This window comes from Bombus fervidus, chromosome 7 (assembly GCF_041682495.2).
Source record: "Bombus fervidus isolate BK054 chromosome 7, iyBomFerv1, whole genome shotgun sequence".
Taxonomy (NCBI): Eukaryota; Metazoa; Arthropoda; class Insecta; order Hymenoptera; family Apidae; genus Bombus; species Bombus fervidus.
This window is the reverse complement of record NC_091523.1, coordinates 13,935,124-13,956,882: the sequence shown is the minus strand read 5'-3', so window position 1 is coordinate 13,956,882 and position 21,759 is coordinate 13,935,124. Positions and strand designations below refer to the sequence as shown.

The following is a 21,759-nucleotide window of genomic DNA, read 5'->3' as shown; positions in this document are numbered from 1 at the left end:
TCAGACACTCGATGCATTGGTATCATTCGGAAGTTTCTTCTGAACGAAGCGTTCGCGCGTTTAATTTTTTATAATCGAAGATTTATTTGTTTGGAAAAAAACGGATTTTTAATTGAAGATATATTTCTTGTGTCTGTCGATTCCACAAGAAAATAATAAATGTTGCTTTAGATCGTACTATTAATTCATACGTTTCAGTAACATTCATACGTATCGTTAATACAAATCAGCCGTAGTATCCATATTATGAATAGAATTCGTATTCACCAGAGTTTCCCGGAGAATCGACGTTTCTTTCTTTAAAGATATCGAGCATGCATTGTCTACGAGGAAAACGTAAAGATAACATTGTTGCACGCAAACAAGTTTAGCGCATTGGGGATTCGTTGATGGCGGTACGAACCGGATATGGAATTTACGGATAACAACGTTGGACGTTTCTCGTATTCAAAGTTTCGTGTTTTTTACGATTTTCCTCGAGAGATTTCTCAAGGAGGATGCACCAGCAGGTTCTTTACTTTTCGTTTTTAAAACCGAGCAAACAACTCCTCAACGTTTCGCGAAAATTTCGAAGAAACGAAATATTAGTTCATCTTGGTCTTCGTCTCTGGCGACAATATTTTTATAGTATCTACTATTTTATGAATATTTTGTTAACATTTTCAATAGCATGCAAGTTTCGGAAAATTGCGTTTGAAGATAGACCGTTCCAAATTGACAATCTACGGTAAAATTATTATCCAGTACAATGATTTAAATAGAATTAACTTAAATGGAGAGTTTTAATGCAAATGGAAAAATATGATCATATTCTTCCTGTATCATATGATAGACAATTTGTGCTGCATTTCGCCTATGTACACTGCTGTGATTGTACATGTATATACGGCTATACGTGTATACTACTAAAATGATTAAGTATAGGTGTCACTTCAGAAAGAACAAAAATCGATAATAAAATATTTCTTTCGTTTCACAGTTCCGTACGACGACACGGGTAGTTTTTCAAAATTTATCATTGGCGACTCTAATATCATCGTTGTTGTTCTATACCTGAGCACCTCTAATATCGACCTACTGCCAGGTCCAGTCTCGTAATGTTAACTTACGTCCACTTCTGGATCGTTTTACGTTCTATCGTTTTCCCACAAAGCTTAGACACGTCGCTCGATATGAATATCCAAAATGATTCGCATGAAATTAATATTCAGATCGAGGTCTAGCCATCCTTAGATTCGAGCGGGGTTTTAGCTTAACCCCGTCTAGCTACCATCTGAAATCCACTGGAATGCAAAAGGTGCGGCCGAATTCTCTGCGGAGTTATTAATTCTCGCGTTTCGATTCCGCCGCCGTGTCTGATGATGATTACACTGGAACTGTAATTGTCCTAGCAGCGACGGTAGAATCCATTTCGAGAGCGGTGTAAAAAAAGAATTTGACCTAGATAACGTAATTGATAGACGAGTCCCTACTTCAAATGAACGATATTTTCCATGCCCATTTTCCATATATATATATATATATATTTGTTATCTTGAAAATAAAAATTTCGATCGTATAACGTGACAATAAAACAATTACACGCGTCGGCAGTTCCAGTTTTTTAGATAAATGTGTTTTCGATGAAAAAATGACTAACCGATACGAATAACTCAGCGTTCGCATATAACTATAGACAAATAAATTGCAAAAAGTACTTGCTGCGTTGCTCACATCTCGAATTTCCTTCGTTTCTACCACGCACACGTGCGAATAGATAGTTGTACGTGCGAGTTCGCGCAATTTCCATCCCATACGATAAAGATTCTTCCGCTGCTGGCGAGTACGGCCAGCAACTCGAGATGAAGACGTTGAATGTTCAAGATGGAGTTCACGAGACCTTCGGCTAAATAAGCCTGTCACTGCATCGTGAAGAATTACGACCTCCTTGTTAAGCCACTGGCTTGCGACCTTATCGTTTACCCATCGTCTATAATGCTCTTGTTACGACCCTTAATACGTAACCAGAATATGGACCAAGAAAGATCACGGGAAAATATTTTCTACTTTAAAGATGAACGAAAATCGAAATAAAAGAAGGTGAACATTTTGGAATTAAAAGAATTGCAAATTTGGTTATTAACACCCGATAATTACACAGCCGCTGGGAAATTTGAAAATATTTCTTGTTTGTAACAAAACTTTGGTATTTAATGTACATATATCATTAAATTTGAAATTTCATGCATCTCCGAATAGAATTCTTGATGTGCCAGCACATTCTACGTTCTCTTTCGTATAAGCTACTAAGTTAAACGATATTCCATCGACTATTTCAATGTTAATCTAACTTCTCTTAGTTTTGAATTTCGAATCTATTTTTGTCCGATAGTATTAATAATCGTAAGTGCGTTATCATTTCCTTTATACTTGGTACGTCTCTTGCAATTTTTTGATAGAACCACAAACAATCTATATTTATACAGAATACACTGAAATATCTGGAGAATATCTATATGATCGATTCTAAACATAAAAGCAAATGAAGGAACTTCATGATTTATTGACCCGGGACAGTTGCTAGTGTACATTCAGCGTAAAATAAAATTATTTATAACTGGAAGAATAACTCTCGTGTGACACATTTGTACATAAATCTTCTTTATTATCTCGATCTATAGGATCGTATGTTATAAATTATCTCCGATTTTGTTTAACATTCTGTATAACATTTCTTTCCTCTTATTCGTAAAATATCCTGACAAAACTTGACCTAAAAATACTAGAACAGTTCATATAGTTGGTGGCCTCCTTTGAAGCGATCTCAAGAACTTTCAGTCTGTTCCATCGATACGCTGAATATTCCATTTGCTAAACGTGCTGGTCGATTCGACGACTCTCACCGTTTCTTGGAAATTCAATCTTATAGTCTTGGTATCGATGATTCGAAGCGCAAAAGTCTATTTGTCCGAATAGTAATAAACATAGTCGATGGACGATGGATGATCCAGATGGAAACTATACCTCGGGGAAATTCTCGACCACTCGAACCACCGAATACGTCGATTCATCGAACGGTTCATAGGCGAAAAATTCGTTTCCAAGCGATAAATATCGCGGCGATTTTCCAAGGTACACGTTCCACTGACTGCATCACTTATCGAACGAACTGGACGATCGTCTCGGTAATGTTTGATTTATGGCAAAGAATCCAGCTGTACGCGCGGTATCTCGGCACGAAGCTGCGTTTCCCTATTGTTGCGATTCTATTGTATAGTTCATATTACATCTCTGTCCATTCTTCATCGTGCCACTATCGTTTACTTTTATCCCTCGTTTTTTCTTCACTGACAAAAGATCTTATTTTCTCAGAACACTGATTGAAGGGAAACTTCGTTTACTCTTATTTATTTATCTAACCATATAATTTAAACCTTTGATGCCCCCGGTGAGAATAAACAGAGCGCAATAACGTGGCATGCAGTTTATTTTTGAAATTACGATTAGTTATAATTATAATAAATTGACGACATTTACTAACACTTTTATTTATATATTGCGCGTCTGTGTTATGTAAATCTTGAAATCTCTGCGTTGCACTATGTAATAAAGCACGACTATCATAATCATTTCGATAGAATTTCAAAATAAATCTGAAAATGTATATACAAGTTACAACATATTCACTGTGTATATATATATATATATATTGGTATGGTAAAAAATTAATATACAACAGAGATGATCGTCTTAAACGTACAACGGGTGTTAAAAATAAATTTATACGTTGAGACTGACTTACGATTAGTTCCAACTTTACGAATCACCTACGATCTAACAACGATAACACTTGGGAGTTGATGTTGAGACGATTTGTGGGTTGTTAGCGGATGCTGAAATCAGAGCTTGGCGAATGTCTGTTAAACTAAGTTCAAAAGAATGCACATTACTTTGATAAAATGAAGGAAAAGATTATACGATACGAGGTACGACACAAAGAAAATCCCAAAGTTGCAGCGACATGATAACTCAAGATTCGAGATTATTAACGTTCCGGTTACGTTTGTCATTCGATTGATTTTATCCAGAGGATCCAGTGGAGAGACGTTCGGTAGGTTAGGCTCGTTTCTCTTCGTTTTCGTGTTTCTTTCAGAAATACCCCTCACGGTGTCCATTTTCGGCTACTATTTTCTTCGGGTAGGACGTATTTCATGTGTCAACGCGAAAAGAAAGAGAAATGTTTTTTGTCAACTGCAGCCACAGAAAATCTCAGCTTGGAAGGATAGAATCTTTGGGATATTCAATAAACGTTCGTTTATTGAATATATTCTGGGCGCTTGTAAATCGTCTGGCATCGTAATATACCGAAATGGTCTTTATCGTGGATCGTCCTGTGAAAGAATGTCGTAAACGTGTTATATCGTTTATATCATCGATAGAATAATAACCGCGTAGATTTCTGTTTGAGTGGATGAATTGTTGCGGTGGCGCCAAATATTCAGCTGTACCACAGCTCTTTTGCACAATAACTTGCCAATCGATAATATCGGTGAATTGATACAACGCAAATTCTAGGCTATAATCCGTTATTTTAGAATGTTCGAAATTGTATTTATACGTTTTATAATTTAACGTTAAGTGGGATAATCAGTTGGCTCGCAATTTGTAAAACGCATCGCAGGCGTGAAATTTTATTTGTTTGATTGCCGAGCTTGTTATTCTATTATACCGATAACTTGTAATTTGCGAATTATAAATTTTCACTAATTATTATACTGTGGATGTTTACGCGTGTTAAATATGCAACAGGTATTTATGCACGAAAAGTGACAAATGTGCAAACGATGTCAGCAACATGTTCGATATACAAATTATAAATCGAACAATACCATATCGAATATTATTTATAATAAAATCTTCCTTTTGCGAAAACTTTTGCAAGTACCTCGGGTAGGACGATATAATGGAACAAAGGTAGAAACCGTAATGACGAAGCAAATGAACCTGTTAAGCCTGTGGTTTAAGAGTAGACGCTTCCCTCTTCGATTTTAAGACGATCGAAATTCGAAGGATATTTTAATTGCGACCGAATAATGACTACAGGATTTCACGGCACTCGGGACCGTGGTGAAAAGCTTCACACGCAGTAAACCGCGTTTCTGCGAGTTCTCGTCGGCGCTATCGCTCGATCTATCGACACGCTCGTTTGAAAAGCTGTCCGATAACAAACGTTACTGGGAAGAACAAAAGATCGAACGAAGCGTAGGACGTGACGACCATACTCTTCCTGTAGCAATAATTGTACCTTGATATACGGTATGAAAAAATTGCAGTCAGAGGCAATAGTATGGCAGCGAATGATATATGTATATAGAGTTTCTCATGACCATTGCGATGTGAAATAAATATCAGCACTATCGGTTGCCTCTGATATCCTACAATTTTCGTCTGAAATATTTCCCCATACCTTTCGTATCTTCCGAGACATTCGATCGTCTCTATTTGCTTCTTTCGTCAGATCTTTAATCTATTTTTTCTTTGAACAATAGACGCGATAATGTAATATTGGATCGTTCTAAACTTCGTAACATTTAATTACTTAATTAAATAAAACATAACAGTTTGAATGCTAATCGTGTATGACATATTTAAGCACGCATTGCAGGTTTCTACCAAATTTTGCGAAAACGAAAAATCTGCTAGTAGTCGCTTTAACTGGTTCGACATCTTCACCGTTAAATGTAAACCAGTGGATGTCACTGTGTAAGAAATCGCAACAAACAAATCTCGAGGGGAATTTATTCGATTTCGGTAGCGCTATAAATCTCGATGTTCCGACATTCGGTAAGTTCTCAAACAGTCGAAAGATCGAAGGTAATAAATCCCTTAAATGTTTCACCTATCAATTCCTTGCTTTTGTGCCGATTTTCTGTCACCGTTATCGGCATGTTCATTTTCGTGAAAATGTTGTCGGACCGTGCATGATTAATGAGAAAAATTCACATCGTGTCAATCGTCAACAGTCGTCCTCGGAGTAAGATAATGTTCGTCCCCTTCCTATCCATCGAACGTACAACATTTACCAGATAACACTGACGAAGAATCGCTATCGTCGCTCGATCGATCGTTAAACTCGAACGTACGCTATCGTCGATTTCGCGCTGGATGCTCCATTACGATTCGACCTTCTTTACTCTCCGCTTTTCACGATCGGTAACTCGCAATTAAGGATAATCGATCGTCGAACTGGCTTGCAGTTTGTTCGCTACCGAGTATATCGCGTTCGAACACAGTCCAAGTGAAGAAGAGGCTGGAAGTAGAAGCTTCTTTATACACATCGTGTAATGCTGATGTTTAATTAATCATCGATCCAATGAGATTTAATAACAGATACTCGCCAAGAGGATTTAGCTGAGAAATTATTAGTTCAAGCACGGCTAAATCCATAATTGGCGCGCGTTTAATATTTCATTTAATCGTCTCGCCGCTGCTTTCACCGACGTTCCGCGGGTAATTTTTCACAGTTATCACGGAGACAGCCGAGACAGATAATAGCCGGGTGCTGTATCTACGATCACGGTAATGAGGGTCGTCGGTGATTAATTTTTAAACGACATAATAGCCCTCACTTCCGATACAAACCATCTCATCCGCTGCTACTTCAACTCGGTGGAGGACAGAAAACGAAAATGAGACGCATACTTTCATCCAACGCTGGCGTTAATGCGATATATCATTTATCATTTCCTTTTCGGTTAATTTACGTTGCCGAATTACGATTTCCACCATCGTAGTTATAAAAGAGAATCTCGAAGATGTGCTTGACATTTTTCTTTCTCTCTTTCTTTTTTTTTTTTTTTTTGTCATCGTTTCTTCTTCCATCCGAACGGTACAATTTTATGATTGTTACGCCACGAGGCTTAGTATAGGCCGTATTTCTAACCGTCGCTCGCGGTCCTACAACGTCGCAGACATGTCGTCTTATCTACCCGACGGAAAATACACGATGTATCGACGAGCGCATAGTTGTCAGCAAGCAGCGAGTTCCAGAAACGTCGATTTCGGTCCGTTATTTTTCCACACAAAGAAGGTGGCATACGTGATCTTAGGTGCGAACGGTGACGTGAGCCAAGCGTAGTGGGGTCGTCTCCCCGAAAAGACAGAAACGATCGAAGGGCGATCAGTCTCATTTGAAGATTCTAACAGCATACGTCGAGAGGTCTGACGAATAAAGTCGCCACAAGTCTAACGAATATATCGAGAGATATCACAAAGTCGAGTCGAATTTCTGTAACACATAAACTGTACTTATCGTTAAATAATTTGTGGCGTTTTTTATTATATTTATTATTGTTAAATATACAAGCTATATTAACCTGTTGATACAGTGTTAAATTCATTGAAATACCTCTGTTATCTTAACCGAAACAGGGGAACGGCTAATTCGCGGCGTCGATTATACGAATCGTAGCGAGAATTTACGCCTCTCGTTGACGCGTTTCCCCGCGATCGCTTCTCTTGCGATGCCAACCACGTGAGAGACCAGGCCGCGCTTCGGAACCGATGGGGTGATGACGGAAATAAAGATCTGGCGGCACTCGACGACAATGTATGTCGCCGAAGCGAAGTGCCTACTGAATCCTCGATATCCCAACGGTCCTTTCGCCGAATGTTCGAAAACGCCTAACAAACGCATGGATAGTGGGGATATCGAGGGATGACAATGAAAAAGAATCAGATTCCGCCGAAAGTCAAGTTGTAAGAGCTTCGATCTTGAAAAGTCACGCCTAGAGTTCAGAAGTAAATTATAGCCAGTGAAAAACAAGCATTAAGAAATAAATTCTCTTTTTTGTATTTTCTATTTCTATCTTCTATTTACATCTTCGATTCTCTTTTTTTATTTTACGTGACACTCTCCGCGAACGATTACAGCAATATGATATATTTTCCCTTTAATTGGACAAATTGTTTTTCCCATTCGTGGATTTTAATGGAATATCCATTACTTTAATGTAGCTTAATAAGATAATATGTAAGCCACTGTAGGTTTCTCGATAATTTTGCGCGTATACCTAGTACATTGCCCTAGTATCTACGTATAACGTTTATACATTACTTCACTGACTGATCCTTAATGAGTTAACTCGTTCTTATACGATATAATTACGCACACGGAGCAATTAGATCGATGTCTCGATGATTCGAGAGAAATCTAGCAAAGTGACAAACGACGTGGAAATCGGGCTTTCTGGGTGGATTAGTTTGTTCCGTATTTTCGTAAAGGGCTGTACAGGACCAGACGAGAAGATACGGTCCTAATCCAGGGAAACGACGAGACTCTCTGGTTAACGGGCACGGAAACGATTTCTTATTGCCGAAACCGGTGGAAAAGCCATACAGAATTATTCTCGCATAATACCCTGTCAGGACGGAGCACTGTTCAACGTAATCGTTGACTTTCCACCGAAAAATATTCGATTACTATTATTTCATTGTCAAGAATAACAGAAAAATTATAGCCAGAGTACTATCAATGAATCTTTTAATCGTTTGAGCAGCAAACAGTTTTTGGAAACGCGTTTAGAATATTGCAAACTAGAATATTGAAAAAACAATTTTGATCTTTTTTGTCTCGGTTTATTGGCTATTTGTTGTACCTGAAAAAAAGACAAAAACCGTACACAATTCATAGCGTTAGGATTTCACGAAACAACGTCAACACCTGAATTTTTGCCAATAATTTATTTTGCATCTAAATGACAACATTTCGCTGCCTCTGTGACATTCGTCATTCGCGATCCTCAAGTCCATGTCATGTCAACCACCTTATCGCGGCCAATTTTGCTGTATACATTTTATCGCTGTCTATTCCCTTTTGTCGATTCGTGAAAAGAAACGCGGCGAATTTTTCGCGATGCGTCCGTCGCGTATAAAAAAGTTAGCTTGCAGGTGGGAAAGGAATTTCAAAAACGCGATCGCGAGGTAAATATTTCGTCGAATCAACGTAGGAACGTGCCGTGTCGATATTCCTTTCCTTTACATCTTCGTTTCCCATTTTATTTACGAAAGATATGTATTTGCAAGAATTCTGCTCCGTTTTTCATAAATTCGCGTTCTGTCGTCTACGATGAAATCCTCTCCTCGAAGATAATTTCGAAGATAGTTAAATCTACGATTTATTAATATCTATCGAGATAATGAAATTATTTTACTAATTAACACGCTCGCCGTGGATCGTATTATTTTACGTAAAAACGGATAATGAAATACAAACAAGAACAAGACAAGATAAATTTATGTTCGTCGATTTTTTATTTTCTGCGCCGCTCGATAACTAAAAGATGACTAAATCTCTATAGACATCTATAATATTTATACAAACGGAAAACGCAAAGCCAGAGAAAGAACAATATTTGACTTAATAGAGTAGAGTGCAATATTTGCATAGAGATCACAAAACATTTTTTCCGCAGTGTTTTTAATTTTGAAATTGCGATTCTTTGAAAAGTCGTAACCACACGACCAAGCGAATATATCACGTTATACCTTCATAGTTCGTACGACGGTACTAATTTAAAAAAAAAAATGTCCATCTTATTCGTTCTACGAAGAAACGAAGCTAACGAGTCGATCAGGATTCCTGGGAACCTTCGGAACCTTAACACGCTCGATTTAGCCAAAAGCCAAAGCTGATCGATGCTCCGGATACGATACTCGGAGCTTTAAAGCGAGGGATAAAACCGTGTATCGATTGGCGGTGGCTTCTTTCGGCCACAGAACAGGAAGCTTCTTTTTCCAAGAGACAGCGCTCCTTTACTGTGCACGAGCCAGTCAGGAATTTCGCACGGCGGCGCACGACTTCGAAATTCCTTTCTGCCGGCTTCTATTTCCTACCGGTGCTGGCTCTGAATAAACTCAGTTTACCTTCAGAACCCGAGGGATATGTTTTGTTTGAAAGAAACGTTTGCCGTGGAGCGCCGAACAAGAACCGCCCGATGGAAAATTTTCTTTCCTCTCTTTACGATCTTGCCGGTGTTAACGAGATACGAGGTGCAGCGTGATTCAATTGCAGCAAGTAACGATGTATTTTACACCCTCGAGACGGTCACAAACATTTCAAACGTTTACACGCGTATTTATCGTTGCTAGTTTCTCTGTTCGCGAATCCGACGATTACAATAAATCTGTTTACAATTGTATCGGATAAACAGTTTGAGTAAAAAATAAACATCCGCGGAGTTTGCCCACAAGGTCGGGTCGGGGTAATCAAACGAGGAGAAAAACGGTCGAGCATGATGAAAAATATTTGACTATCGGGGAAAATCGGTACCGCCATTAGGAAATCGATAAATTTTCTTCTCCTCGTAGAATTCTATCGCATGGTAAAAGCATTTCCCCTATTCCATCCATTTGCCTTCTCATCCAGAGGATATTCCATCGAACGTAGTCCATTAACAGGGAAATATAAAAAAAAAAAAAAGGTTGCTGCGCAGCCAATCACGCGTTGATGTGATTTCTATCGCGGAGAAACGAGATGGGGAAGGTGTTTTTGCTCGTGGCGATTCACACGAATCGTTTGATACGATCGTCGATGTTTAACGTCCGTTGTTCTTTCTGTTTCAGTTTTCCACCGAGGGAAATCATGACAGGAACATACCGACGATCGGTGAGTACGCACAGTACATCAGATCCTTTTCATACGTTGCACGCATTAGTTGTTGTTTACCGGCCCTCCCTATAACGTTCTATACACGTTTCGCGTTATACGGTTCCCAAAGCGGAAAAAGTAAACTGGATTATTTCTTGAAGTAACACGATTAATTCCATATGGAAATAAGTATCATGGAATATACGAAGTCTTCCATATCGTACAAAGATTAATACATAAATTACAGTAAGTTACTGTCGTAAACGAGTAACACGAGCACGCCACGATAGAAACCGATTATAACGTAACACGGCATTTGGAAATATACTCTTAAGACGAAGTACACCGAATTCAGGCGTTCTCTACGAATTATGATTTTTCAAACAATTGAAAAAAGTATACGTTTGCATGTTGGAATGCGGGTGAGGCCTGCGACAAAGTGCTGGAGGCAAACGCAGCAAAAAGTGACAAATACCGCTCTTGACATATTTGGCATTCTTCTGTTTTCAGTCGTGCTATTAGTACACTGCGTTTCGTTTCGACGTTTCCTGCTCACCTCTTCAGAATAGGCTCGAAATGGCCCATTTTTAACGAAACGTAACGCGCTAGTAACACGATTCACATCCGAGAAATCACAAACGCGTCGCCTGATTATCGTCAAAGTGTAAAATCTACAATACCGCTCTTGTTTATTTATCTCGCAACAATATGCTTCTGCATAGAGTCCGTTTAGGTAATTCTTAAATCGCATTATACGCCGGTCCGAGTATGAACTTTTCCATCGCCTTATACGACGCCATATTACACTTATCTCGGTCTTTCGCATACGTACCCTTACTGCAACACTTCTCGACCTCTCGACAGCACCGGGCACGGTGGTTTCCTCGTGGACTTTGTTTCACGTTGCGTGTTCGGTGGCCGCGTTGCATTGATTTTTCCCTTAGTTCGTACACCCTCAGCGATCCCTAATAAATTCGCACGATGCACTCGGGGAACGCCCACTAGCGCGAGGCTACACTGCGATGTCGACCGTGCAAACGTTTTATCGTCCGAAGGAGTTAGAACACGCTCGTATATACGTAGACGAGTCTCCTGGAGCGTTGGCTCGGTTGTGTTCGTGCGTCCATAAATTACAACGATCGACGGAGGACCGAGGTAAAAAATCGTGGCACGTTCATCCTCTCGTGTTACATTTACATTTGCATCTGGGACCCGTTGTATGGTTCCCACCATTTGGCCAAATTATCGTTGGAAATTGGGTGAGCGAACGAGGGCGCTAAGAAATCGACGCGAATTACCTGTCGGCACGAACGATCGTCTGAAAATATTATCAGAATATTTCGACCGGTGCCGTTTCGCCGATTCAGTTTCCTCCGACGGGTAATCTCGATCGACTTGGACGTCGACGTGGCGAAAAGCGGGAAAGATGATTAATGAAAACCAGCCTTTCAGATGCAACGTTGCAACGATTCGAAAGCCTTCCACGAACTAGCCCTTATCTCCGGAAGCCAGGTCATTGCCTGAGGTCACGCAGCTTTCGAATTTTCGACCGATGAATCGCGTACTCTGGCAATTTCGTCCCGTTATCGTACGAACCTATTCATTTACTCAGAGCGCGCGAGGTAAATCTTCGAACGAGCGTGGAACAACCAACACTTTTTAACCGAAATCTAGTTCTCTCGTAAAACAGTCATAGAAATTAACAATAGAATCTTCCACTGTATTCCATTTTGAATTCTCATACTTATGCAGTACAAGCGGAACTGATGAGAATCGCTTAAATGTTTGGAATATCCTTCTACTATTTACCTAACTCGCCATCCCGTCTCTCTCTCTCTCTCTCTGTCTTTCCTTCTCTCTCTTTCTACCAGCGTTGCGTTTAAATACAATTTCAACGCACCTCTGAAGACTCTGAACGTAGCGTGTGAGTATGTATCGGGGGCAAAGATTAGTAGAGAGAATCGAGGAGAACACCGAGGTTGGAACGACGTCGGAAGAGACATGAATATTTGGAAGTTGTGCGAGAATTCGCGAAGCACGGCATCGTATGAATTTTCAACAGTGAAAAACATTGCATATTCGATTAGAGACGGGGTAGATCGATAGGTTGGCACGGCGCGGCCGGCACAGTCACGCCGTGTGTATTTGATACACGCCGTTGATCAGAATGAACGATCGTTTCGACAAGAGAAATGGTCGCAACGTCTTACGATATTTACGACACAATATACGACATATGGAATGGTCGATCTTGCGTCCGGTTGAAAGAATGCTTGCCCATGAAATATTTCGACAGGATGATTCTTCTGTCTATGAAAATAATCGTGTGTATTCTTTGTAAACGAACGGACCGCGGTGTTCATCTATTATTAAACGTTATTTATTAGAGGATGCAAACCATTTTACGTGAACGAAACAACGTTTTAATTGTTTGCCGCAGAATTTAACGACAATCGCTTTATCCCTCGCCACGCCCTCGCTATTCTCGCGTCATTTGTTTTCTATCTGCGCGTAGCTCCGAGCGTCGATATGATTTTCTCAACGTCGCCATGTAAAAGAAAAAGCAGAACGTGAGGGATATACGGTGACTCAGTTGTAGACACCTTTTACGAATATACTATCTGTGCTATACGAGACTCGATTGTCACGATCGTATTGGTAAGGTTTCAAACGAATTCTTATGCAAGTTTTGTGAAAAGCAGAGATATACTCGTCGACACAAGCAATATTTTAACGAATTTAACATCACGAACGTAATATCACTGAAAGCAGTATTTGGAAAATTTTGTTTCAATTAAACGCCTGTCAAGCTTTTAAACCAAATATAAAAACAATTTCAGTAATGTAATATTATTCGATCGACGATATACCGAAACCTGTAAATACTCATTATCTTCTCTCCCTTTAGTCTTCGTATATTAGGTTGCCCGAAAAATGTCTTTCTTTTGCAAACGTGTTTTTTACACCTTCATACAAACGTGAAACCAAGTCTGTGAAATATCGCGGTGTTTATCTCGACAGAACAAAATGGATCGTGCGTAATTCGACGAAATAATACAAAACAAAAAACATTGTGCGTCTCTTATTTCCTCATAAAACGAAAGAAACTTTTCGGACAACCTAATACATCGTCGGATCGTTTTCAATTTTTATCAACATAATCACGACGGCCATGCCTCGTTACAACGTTAACAAAATCTCACAATGTTTTATATAGCACGCATTATATACACGTAAACGTATTCCATAATAAGTGACCAAATGCTTTCGTGAGCCGGTGTGTCTATATAGTCGGAGCGTTCGATGTTACTTCGGGCAATTCGAAACTTTACCAAGGACGGTAACTGAAAAAAGAAACGGGGACAAAGGAAGAAGGTTCAACGACGACAAAGCACGAAGAAGAGCATCGTGAACGTGAAGTTTCGTCGGTGATTTAATTTGGTCGCAGCAGAACGTCGGAAACTGAAATGCAATGGGAAAAAAGAAGGATATAATCTAGTTGGTTTCCGGGGAATTTCGTTGGCCTGTTAGTAAGTAGTCAATACCGAGCTACTTCCTCGGAGACTTCGATCACCGAGGGCTGGTTAGCGTTACGAACGGAGGGGGATTAAGGGTGTTGAACTCTGGAAAACATACAAAAACGAAGGACATTGGGGCGCTGGGTCTCAAAACAGTGTTGCTCGAAGACACGGTTAGGTCATCCACAGCGCGGAGGATACAGATTCATGGAAAAGCATTGCGTAACTTGTTTATTTATGCATTCGTCTCTTGCGAGCCTGCCTCTCGATAGGAATAATCGGTTGGTAGACAGTCGACGGTTGTTTTCAAAGAATTTCGGCTTTTTACTTTGTAGGATTCTGTTCCAGTCTAAAATACAAAACACGTTCTTTCGTATTGCTACTTAACTCAATAGAAGTATGCCAACGTAGACATGCGAAAGTTTGCGTAAATATAAAAATAGGTGTTATACTGACAGATACTTTGTTGAGTAGGTCATACGAGAGAGAGAGAGAGAGTAGGTCATTTTGGGGATTTAGAATAACTTACGATTCTGCCTGTCGCCGTTGTGCTTACCTTATTTTTTGCAGCCTTTCACAGTCTGACAAAAACAGTCAGTAATTATAGATCGCGTATCCATTGGTGTACGTTTTTGTGTAACTGAAATGGAAACAGCATACTTAGCATATAGTGTCGTGAACAATTCAGAATGCTAATAGCGCGACGGTCATTGCAGGAAAAATACGTAACAGGTACTTATCAAGGAACAGGCGTTTAGTATTAGTAAGGACAAAAATTCAGTAACAATCGTGCACAGAGTTTTATTCGACTATCTTTCTTACGAAGACAATTAAATTCTTTTTGCATCAAGAATTAATTGCAAAAAAATGGGAGCAAATGATAATATATGTAATGATGTAGGATACCGTCTAAGCAAAATTATTCTGCGACTTTTTAGAAAGACAAATTAAGTGTACGAATAGATTCTGAAAGTATTTTATTCAGAAGAAACAAGTTGGAATAAATATATTCGTAGTAATCGTTCTAATTCGAAGATCAAATCACTGTGAGCTATAAAAATACGTGCGAAACACAGCGCAGTTTCGCAAGTCGCAACTTTGGAATCAGAAAACACGTAACCCGGAATTTGGCGGCTGCGGTCAATTAGAAAACATATAAGAGGGTTCTAATCCGTCGATTACTCGATTATCGATTTCTAGCTCATGGTTGTATTTCGAATTCTATGCTCGCAGTTCCAACAGTTCGCTTCGACAAACTTTCACGGACTGCCTTACGATAAACGAAATTGTGTAGACGTACCGAAGAATATATCAGGCGAACGTAACGCGCGAACGAACGCTGCAGCACGACGGATCGATCTTGCGCAAACGGAATTCGAAATCCCCAACGCAGCTGCCTTTCGAAATACGATAAGATCGCAAAGCATTCTTTGGATAAATAAATTGAGAGTTAAAGCGAATAAGAATGCCTGTATATTTAGTTGGAATTTCCTATAAATCGTCGTTATATGTTTCCGATGCTCACAAAAATATCTCGAACACTCGTAGAAATCTTTTACGATATAGACACGACAGGCGCAATTATATTTATATGAAAAAATGAAATTTTTCTATGATGCGCGTGCAAGTATAATATCTTAGCGAATTATTGTATACTCGGTGGTTCATTTGGTAAATTAATGGCTCGAGAAATACATATATATATGCGAGAATGTCAGTGAAACGGAACAGTGGGCTAGCGTGCAGCCTAATTTGCTGCTAACGGACGCCATCGATTTTGTTAAATTACCGTTTCGAGGGAAATAAACCGTAATTGCTAACGTATCTAAATATACTGCTGTCGATTACTTCATTATCTCGTTGCAAAATATTGAAACGAACGAAATTGAATGAAAAACACGGTGACATGACTGATCACCGCGATAGATCATCCGAGTAGTCTGGTACAATACACAGATAATGAAATTGGTAATCGTAAGTCGTACAACAGTTGCAAACCTACCCATAGGCTTATTAGTTAATTGCCGAATGATTATCACTTCGCGAGCCACGTAATGGCGTTGCCGCTCGATTAATCCTAATTAACGGTAACAGCTTGCGTGGGATAGTCTGACCACGTTTCTCTTGCCTTCCCGTGAAATAATCCCAAGGTTTTAATTGCACGCGAAGCGAGTCGCGCGTTCGGTGAAAACACTGTTCCAACGAATTATACATCTTCGACTAAAAGAGAGAGAGAGAGAGAAAGAGAAAGAGAGAGCTCCTTTTTTTCTACCCGCCACATTGCTGATCCTGGTATTCTCGTCTACCGTCGCATCTAGGCTGAAAGTGTGCAGATTTTTAGCGATGCGTCGCGAAACGCGACGACTCGGTTAACCAAATTCACCGCAGCATCTAATTAAACTTTCTACTTAAGTGGTTGGAATCCTGCCAGTTACTTTGCTTCTAGCAACGTTGCGAGACGCGTATGCGTGAATTGTCAGTAAGTTTCGAATTCGCAAAGCGATTCGATCGACAGTGGAAAATGAAAGCTTAATACTTGTCGACGAAAGTCATAGGTCTACGTCAAAGCGAGAACGAAACGCGTTAATTATTTCAGTCCTATAGCCAACATTGTGTGGCGTGTGTTACTCAATCATCAAATTGTGATCAATCACAACAAGCAGAAGCTTAATATCTACCGAGGAAAATCACCGGTTCTATCGTCAAAGCGAGAATGAGACGCGGCTATGTAAATGTAATTAAAGCCACTTTACGGACCTTCGTTAGCAAGAAGTCGCGTAAAAAATCACTGTTTCTTTGACCCATCCTCGTGTACCAGAACACGATCGTGTTGGAGCATCCGGAAACGTGACGTCGCATCCGGAAAGCTGCAAAGTTCGTATTTTAATTCGAAGTTTTCGTAGCCAGCTTTTAAATCGTTTTGTCCTATGACCTCTTTAAATACCCGGACATGGTCCAAGCGGTAACTTTCTCCACGGAAAAGCGGTTTTTCGTGAAATTAAATTGCGAACTGTGCGACTGTTTGCGCGTGATTAAGAAAGAGTTTAAGATTTTTAAATGGCAAAAATCAGTTTAGTTGAGCAACGACGAGTTGTTTGGTCTTATCTGTATATAGTATTCTATTCATAATTATTCGAAAGATACGCTTTTTATCTATTGAAGCAAGGTTTGAGTCGGTTGATCTTCGACGTTCTTAAATTCAAGTTTGAACTTTACATAGAATGTTAGATGATAAGACGCCATTGACCTGCAATAAAATAACGAAGAAATGAAGAAAAATCGTGTACTTTAGATACAGCAGGAACAAATATCAGAAACAAGAAAATGCACAGCGAGAAAAGAATTATGGTATAAAAATGAATAAAGTAAATACCGAAATGACTTTCACAAATACATATACGCACGTTATCGAATTCCGATAATTTCAAAAAATACCGATAGTAGCTGCAAATTAGCTTCATGAGTATAAATCATATTCTCACACAAAACTGTGCTTGTTGAGCTGTCAATGTACACAATATATTTTATTGCTTAGCATTCCAGTAACAAGACAAATAGTCTTTTCGAGTTCTATGTCTTTTGTTTTTCCAGATAAAAATAATTCATAACTAAATTTGACGATTTACAAATTAAATAAGGAATTTTCCTTATTGTTGGCACATACGATTCTTCGTTGCAATAATGAATATTAATATGTTTATGACTAGAAATCGTCAATTCTTGTTATCGCTGTGAACGATTCTGTGTGATTTATGAACGTACATAATCTACGTAAAAGACAAATACGCTAATGATGGTTACTAATGGTGGGAAACGTTTCGAAAACACATCGTTGTCGTCGCGATTTTTCTTTCGCACAAAGGTAGCTCGAATTTCAAAAAGAGATCTCTGCGATATTTCGTTTTTCCTATTTTTCTCTCGTCCACTTTTCGCCGCGTTGGAAGATGAAGAGATACGTAAAAGTTTTTGTTTCTCTGTAGTTTCTGAGCAAACAGCACCGACCTACACGCGATCTACAACCAAAGCTCTTAGGAATTTCCGTAATTGAAGCAAGTGCCTGTAATTTCTAATAATATAATGTTCGCATAACCATTTCTCGTAATAGTGAGTTAGTTAGTCCGTTGTTGATTCCCTGATGAGTTACAAAACTTTTGTTTCTCACCTTTTATCCTTTCGTTTTTTTATTACGATCTAATATAATAATAATAAAGCGATATATAATTTAACTTATTCCTTAGCGTAACAATAACAAACTGACATAAATGAACTTCGATATTACAATATATACATAACAATAATATTTTATAACGATATAACAGAAATATCTTACAAACTACCATATTCTTCATTCAATGCGTAATTGTCTATTACAAACAAGCGATTAAAACATAGAGAGTTTGTCAGTTTACGAAATACTTGTGTAAGCATTGCCAATTACAAACATCATTTTTCTTATTACACATTTTTTTATGCCTTTTCATCGTTCTAAATAAATCGTCGCATTTCGATTTATTCGTGATTATGCAATCGAAGTCGATCTTGTCAGAAATAAGTAAATACCCCGGTACTTTCGAGCGGTGGTATATCCATTTCTTGTAATATGACATTGTTGCGAATTTTCGACTAAAGAGCAACCGGTCAGGTCAAACCGATCGATCGATATCGCGTACCTCGAATGACTTAACGCTCAAGGTGGAGGAGGTTTAATAGATCGAGTGTTAGAGTAATCTAGCACTGTATTTGCACTTGTTGTATAAAAGTAAAGCGTGATGTTATGAACACGACGGTGGTAAGATCTTGTTGAGAGTGAAGTATTTCACCCGCACGGTACGATGTGTGACGATGAACTGTTCTCCTACGTTGCTGATTCTCCCTATCGGTCGTTGGGTTTCGTCCGTCCATCGTGCTTTTTCGGCTGGGTTTTTCCCAGAGTTTTTTTACCTGACCTCGGAGTCATTAGGTTTACAGCTCGGGGAGGACATGTAATTCGGAATCTTCTAAAGAAGGGAATGAGCCTGTTCGTGCCATAAACGGACGGCCACTAAAAATTCCGAACAACATTGACCTCTTCATCGTTCTAAATAATAAAATCGTTGCATTTCGATGTATTCGATTATGCAATCGAAGTCGATCTTGTCAGAAATAAGCAAATACCCCCTGGTATTTTCGAGCGGTAGTATATCCATTTCGTGTAATATGATATATCGTAATATAATGTACTGTAATGCAAATTATTGAATTAATGTCGAGTAACTTTGAATTTGGAATAATAACATACAGCGTGATGGACATCTTGACGCAACGTCGAACGATTTCGTCGCGTTTGCTCGCGCCAAATCGGAAATAATAACGATTAATCGGGGTCGTTCTCCAGGCAGGTGAAATATGCGAGCACGAAGGTCTCCGCTTCGTTGACGTGGAATATACATCCCGAGGGAATTATGCTTCGGGAACGTCTGCAATTACTATGCCGTGCGAAACATCGCAGTAACTGAGAACGACCGACAGCGGAAAATTCGTGATGCGGTTTGAGTTGAAATTCGGTTTAACTCGTCGCTTTAACAGCGAAAGAAGTAGCTGAAATTCCGTTACATTAAATTGAGTTCTGGGAAATGTTCACAACGGAAAAATCTGCCGCGCTAGTCTATAAATTTTTATCAAACATCGAACGACACTTTTTAAAACCAACAGCAGGGATTGAGTTAAATCTTTATTTTCGTGATGTTGATGGATACGCGAATTTTTTAGTCTCGTATTCTTCAATGGCTTTGCTGTCCACTTTCACGTAAATCGATAGTATCGATACAGTGTAATATCTCTAATAACGATACGATATATATAATCTATAAAATCAATACTAAAGGAACTTTGTTATTAACGTAGGATAAACTGATCGCATAAAATTAATTTTGTTGCCAGTAAACAATGATCCATCATTGAAAAATATGATTTTGCGTTTGAAGCTTTTTCCGAGTATTGGTTTTCCTCCAGGTATAACTCATTTAAAATAATATGCGATGTTTCCTTAAACGTATTACACGCATAAAGGCATATTTATCATTGAAACAACATATAACACTTTGTAAAAATATTGATTAAACAAAGTGTGAACACGACCGCAAGATTACAGTTGCAGCTTAAATTTACGTAACATCGTGTCGACAGTTGAAGGTCCATTTTTTAATTGTGCATCGAGATTTAATTTCCGATAATCTTTATAGTAATCTTGTAGTATAGTAATCTTTAATCTTGGCATCTTTTAACGCTGCTACAGTAACAATTCTAACAACAATATTTCTTATATATTGACTTATTTTTTACATGATCAACATAGTAGCAACAGTAGTTAAAAATCTGCGAATCCTAAAATCACTATAATCGAAGAAAGGAGTGTCGAGATATATCCGTATTTCGAAAATCTCCTCGATCCTGTTATTTTTATATATGAACACAGAGAACAACTGGAAAGACAGTCGGGACACGAATCACGTTCGTTTTATTTTCTCTATCCTTCGGACGTGACACCCACACCGAAGTGGAAAAACAGATACATACAGATCAAAGATATGGGTAAAAACGTTTTTCCTCAGTTCGCTTTTCGCTTCGAATCGATAAGCCGTCTGATAGATTGAACCGTAAATTAAACGCAAAACGGGAGAGGAACCAGGCGAATCGAAGCAAACGCGATGATAATTGACCGTTCTATTGCCAGGGTCGCGCTCTCGCACGTTTAATTAGAAAAGTTTAGCATGGTTGCGAGAGACCAACCAGGGGATCATAAAAGCGATTAAAAATCCAGGTTGGCGAGAATTGTAAAACACGATCGACTTTAGAGATCGGTAAGTATGGTCGGCGTTCTATTAAATTTTCAACGATGCCATCGACTTGTTAGACGATCGTTGGTTCGATTAGTTGGAAAATTTCTTTCTCAAGATAAATACTATAGGAAACCCGTGAGAAACTTGAGCTTGTAGGTCCATAACTTTTTAGTTTACGAAACAAACTGTGTAATCAAAATTGTATTTGTTAAGTACCTTCATAATGAACAGAAAGTAATTGAAATAGAATTGGAAACTTTGCTTTTGAAAACCGTCGAAAATAAGATCGGAACGCTTGCGCGTGTTTTTATAAAAGAAAATAGTCGTCGGATCGTTGTTGGTATTTTTGAACTAATTATGCAGATGCGTATGATTATGGTTTTATTCTGTACACTCTCACGCGGAATTTCTAAATATTCGCTTAATTTTCGAAAATTCTGATTGTTCGTTGCGAATTGCTGGTTTAACGGAATTTTACGATGGACAAATGATCGCCGCTTGTTAGAAATTCGGCACGTGGTGAATCGGGTTTTAATTGTAGAAACGTGACAGGGGCGGATCGGTGGCCGAACAGTTGCCAGATCACGCTATTCTCTTTAGCAACGCTGGCATTTATGACGTTATAATTATAACGTAAACCGGACTGCGTGCTTTTGCAACCGAATAGAGCGATTCTCGCGTGGTCATTAATTTTCAAACTCATTACGCCTTTTGACGGTGGATTGTCTCGTTTAACCTGCTCCCTACAGTCATACAAATAATCGATAGAATTCCATTTAGCACCAGTAAAACTAAC

The 21,759-nt window shown here is 38.9% G+C and overlaps 1 protein-coding gene across 9 annotated transcripts in view; it reads left to right on the top strand.

Moving 5' to 3' along the window:
- The window catches only part of Trpgamma (Transient receptor potential cation channel gamma), a 102,009-nt gene that overhangs the window by 29,307 nt on the left and 50,943 nt on the right, over positions 1-21,759 (top strand). For 4 of the 9 annotated variants that reach the window (XM_072006520.1, XM_072006519.1, XM_072006517.1 and 1 more), the window contains one exon: positions 10,603-10,645. Coding sequence is in view for 4 of the 9 variants with exons in the window: in XM_072006516.1 (XP_071862617.1) it covers positions 9,922-10,029; positions 10,603-10,645 (151 nt within the window). In the remaining 5 variants the exon portion in view is untranslated. The other 5 variants (XM_072006516.1, XM_072006515.1, XM_072006513.1 and 2 more) reach the window with 3 other exon arrangements.